Source organism: Macaca thibetana, chromosome 1 (genome assembly GCF_024542745.1).
Source record: "Macaca thibetana thibetana isolate TM-01 chromosome 1, ASM2454274v1, whole genome shotgun sequence".
NCBI classification, from domain to species: Eukaryota; Metazoa; Chordata; class Mammalia; order Primates; family Cercopithecidae; genus Macaca; species Macaca thibetana.
This window is the reverse complement of record NC_065578.1, coordinates 45,775,580-45,779,871: the sequence shown is the minus strand read 5'-3', so window position 1 is coordinate 45,779,871 and position 4,292 is coordinate 45,775,580. Positions and strand designations below refer to the sequence as shown.

At 57.1% G+C, this 4,292-nt stretch overlaps 1 protein-coding gene across 2 annotated transcripts; it reads left to right on the top strand.

Annotated features, from left to right (window-relative positions):
* The first annotated feature begins 354 nt into the window (after positions 1-354).
* On the top strand, positions 355-3,828 carry KNCN (kinocilin). Of its 2 annotated transcripts, XM_050802064.1 has the most exons (4): positions 355-505; positions 1,552-1,620; positions 2,295-2,369; positions 3,749-3,828. In XM_050802064.1, exons 1-4 carry the CDS (start codon positions 355-357, stop codon positions 3,826-3,828), a joined length of 375 nt encoding a protein of 124 aa, XP_050658021.1. The 2 variants fall into 2 exon arrangements, with proteins under 2 accessions (XP_050658021.1, XP_050658031.1); XM_050802074.1 differs by lacking the exon at positions 1,552-1,620.
* Positions 3,829-4,292: the final 464 nt, after the last annotated feature.

Below are 4,292 nucleotides of genomic sequence, written 5' to 3'. Positions count from 1 at the left end.
GAAGGATCCTATGGAGCAGGCCCAGCTCCCTAGAACTCTGGCAGCCAAAGCAGAAATGTAGCCAGACAGGAGTCCCAAGGGTGGGCTTCAGCTTCAGAGGGCTTTAAGAGAGGAAGAGTAAGCTGGGTGACCTGGTACAGATCCCTGGTCAAGGTGGGACTGGGGGGCCCCTAGTGGAGCAGTGGGATAGGACTTCAGATAAATCCCAGGGTTCCCCGCCCATAATCTTACTGCCCAGAAACTCCCACCCTGAAGTTGGAGCGCCAGCAAGGGGACATCCAAGAGCCCAGAAACATCCAGGATTTTTCTGGGTCCAGACTGCACCGGCCGGAGGCAGTGCCCCTGTGGGCCTGCATGGACATCCCCATCAGCAGCAGAGATTTCCACTGCCTGCAGCTGGCCTGCGTGGCTCTCGGGCTGGTGGCTGGCAGCGTCATCATCGGCATCTCCGTATCCAAGGCTGCAGCTGCCATGGGCGGTGTCTTTATCGGCGCTGCTGTTCTGGGTGAGCAGGGGCTGGGTTGGGATAGGGAGGGGAGATTCTGGAGGTGGGGGCAGGGGCATGGTCAGGTAAACAAGGAACAGGGAAGGGCTGGGTCAGCAGGAATCAGTTGGGGAGAATGGAAGCTAGAGGTGTGAGCAAGACCGCCATCAGGGGCACAGGTGGGAGAGGAGGGATGCGCTGGGGCTCCTTCCAGCCACGGGGAGGAGACAAGAAGGGGAGCTGGCTGTCACACTCCTTTCTGGCTGCTCCCACTGGCTCTCCAGCCCCAAGTTCTAGGCTCTTGGATTTGTGGTGGGATTCATCAGCCTATCTGGGCAGAACAGGGGGTTGATGGCGGCAGGTAAAAGGACAGAGCTCCTGAGGACTCTGAGCCAAGACAGGCTCCAGCTCAGAAAAAGGGTTTCCTCTTCTTTCCCTGTTTGCCTCCACAGCAGCTGTGTCCATCTATCTGTCTGTGTGGGCGAGGCACACTGATGGCCCCTCAGTGACGCTGAATGCCATCCCTTACCCCCCCACCCCACCCTCCCAGGCCAAAAGCAGGACCAGAAGCACCAGGCTAGGGGACTTTGGGTGTCTACACCTGCAGGTTCTGGCACAGATGCTCATTGGGGGATGAAGTCGGGGCAGGCAACGCAGGACTGGCTCTGCTGCTCCTGCTCCCCAGGTCTGGGTAGAGAGCAGCATGATGAGGACAAGCGCCCAGTCTGGCCCTGGGGGCCCTGGGGGAGCATGGGGATGGCAGAGAGGCAGCGGTGCTGTCAGCCAGGCTCATTCCAGCAACCTGCTCTTCACCTAGGCACGGTGGAGCCAGGCAGCTGGGGCCTTCACAGACTGTAGCCCCTTCCCCAGATAGGCACTGCCCCCCACAATCCAGATGCACACACCCACGGGCTCACATTTACACACTCACAGTCCCAACTCTGCACACTGTGCTCCTCCCATGCACACCCATATCTCACAAACCGCCCCTCAGGCTCCCAGCCCACCCACAGACTCAACATTCACCAGACCCTCCCCATCACAGAACCCCCTGTGTCTCTTCTCAGGGTTCCTCATCTTGGCCTACCCCTTCCTGAAGGCTCGGTTCAACCTGGACCACATCCTGCCTACCATAGGTGAGGCCTCTCCCTGACCCCAGCAGACCCCTCTGCCAAGGACTGTTCCAGACCCTTTGTGTGTTCGTCTGTGATCCACTGTGCGGCTAGGCTGAGCCCATATATGAGACCGCTCTAGTTGTCTGTGTTAGAGCTGCTGTGTGTGTGTGTGTTGTGCAGGCGTTGCCATGATTACAGCACAGCAGAATCCAGCCCGGTGCCTGCAACAAAGGTGCCTGAACCAGCTCAGAGCCGGGAAGTCCATCTCCCTTGAGAGATTTTATGACTCCCCAAAGCGTCCAATATCTCTAAATAACTCCCTCTTCATCCCTGAGCCCCCATGAAAGATCCTCTATTTCCCCTAAGACCCATGGCTTCTGCATAGCTCCCACCTCATTTCAGCTCCCCAAATACAGGCTGCCATCTCCACCAATCCTATGGGGCTTTCCATGGCCCCAGTTCTCCCCAGGACCTCACTTCCCTAAAAGATCTGCCATTTTCTCTTTCAAGGGCCCAGTTCTTTTTCTCCTGCCCAAATCAGCCCAGATCATGTGAGATCTAAAGGAATGCAGTGGAGCAAAGACAGCATGAGGGATGGAAACTAGACAGCAAGAAGGACTTCCCTTCCCAACCTGGGCTTGATTTGGGGAATGGCTCAGTAACCAGGGAGGGCTTGGGGTGTTCTCATCCTGCAGGAAGCCTAAGAATCCATCCCCATCCAGGGCCAGACCGTGGAGAAGGAAGATCCAGCACCAATGGCAACAAGGAAGGTAAGTTTCAGAAATTCCCAAGTCCATCTTTCTTTTTTGAGACAGAGTTTTGCTCTTGTTGCCCAGGCTGGCGTGCAATGTCACAATCTCGGCTCACTGTAACCTCTGCCTCCCGGGTTCAAGCGATTCTCTTGCCTCAGCCTCCCAAGTAGCTGGGATTATAGGCATGTGCCACCACACCTGGCTAATTTTTGTATTTTTAGTAGAGACGGGGTTTCTCCATGTTGGTCAGGCTGGTCTTGAACTCCCGACCTCAGGTGATCCACCCGCCTCAGCCTCCTAAAGTGCTGGGATTACAGGCGTGAGCCACCACACCCAGCCTGAATCTGTCTTTCATCTCCCCTCCCTGACTGAGCAGCTCTGTGGCGCCTGGGAGCCTTGAGTGGCATCCTGAAGGGGCTTCCTCAGTGCAGGGGGATGGTACTGCTGGCAGTTTCCCCATGTGCGCAGTCAGACCCTTGCTGCTCCAAGCTGAACTGATCTTCTCTTGCTTATCCTGAGGGCTTCTGTCTTGCCCAGCATGGACACTGGGATGAGGGCACCTCCCTGCTTCTTCCCCTCCCTCCCCTCCCCCTCCCCCAGGTCCCATGCCTCAGTTTATTTTCCCACTCCCCTCTCCCAACTCCCCCAGGGTCAGAGGAGCTCAAAGGGGGATGCCCCCAAGGCTGGGGTGCCCAGTGCCCAGGGCAGAGCTGGGATAGAATGGGGAGGGGGAGATGCGCCAGGGGACAGTTTCAGCCCAGTTTAAAGGGGCACCCATGCATACCAGCTTTGGGTACTAGTTTTAACCACCCCAGTTTAAAGTTCGTACCCCAAACTGGGCATCTCCTTGTTCCTCCACCCCACACCTGGAAAAATTCCAGGGCAGGAGTTTCTCAACGACGGCCCCAGCCCAGTCTCTGCCACCAGTGGCAGGATGGCTAATACTCAGCAAAAGGGCCCCTTCCAGACACTGCTCTGAGCCATGTTCATCTATTATTCACTCTTTTAAGTCTCACAACAACCACATGAGGGCGGTACTGTCATTAGTTTCATTTTACATATGGGGTAACCGAGGCACAGGGAGATTAAATGACATGCCCAAGACCACACAGCCAGGAAGTTCTGCAGCCAAAGCTCAAACCAGGCAGTGGGCTCCAGGGTCCTGCCTCTACCCCCAGCCCATGCTGCTGTCCTCTTGAAAGCCATCCTGACTGGAGGTACCTCTTTAAACTGGGCTGAAACTGTCACCTGGGATGTTCCCCTCTCCCCATTCTATCCCAGCTTTGCCTAGGTTCACCGGGCACCCCCGCCTTGGGTCCCTTTGAGTTCCTCTGACCTTGACAACTCCATGGGGACCTGTCTACTGAGGCAGTTCTTGTCCCTGGTATCTCCCCCAGGAGCCCGCAGCAGCCTGTCTACCGTGAGCAGGACCCTGGAGAAGCTGAAGCCAGGGACCCGGGGGGCTGAGGAATGCTGAGGCTAAGTCTGAGGGGCTGCCCCTTCCCTGCCCTCCCGTCCTGCCTGCTGCCCCATCTCAGTGCCCTCCTGGGTTAGAAAACCCAAACCGGAGACACGTCAGGCCCTGCAGACCCCAGAGCAGCTGGGAACAGCGTCTGGAATGGAGCCTTTTGCACTCGCCTGGCCCAGGCTCTCGAAAATGGATTCCACTGGTGTGGGCTGGGGGCTGGAGCAAGGTGTTGCTGGATGCCCCCACAGGGTTCCCGTGTTTCAGGCTCCTGCCCTGACCTTTCTTTCTGGACTACAGCTCAGCTTTGTTGCCTGTTCGATCTACTGATTGGTTTCTCTGGAATTTGGGGTCCAAGGCCCTGACTATGACCAGGATGCCCCAGTCCCTTGCTCTAACCTGGCTTCAGAAGTGAACCACAGGCCCACAAGAACCACAGACAAGGACCCTCCACCCCCACGGTCTAGCCCAGGAGC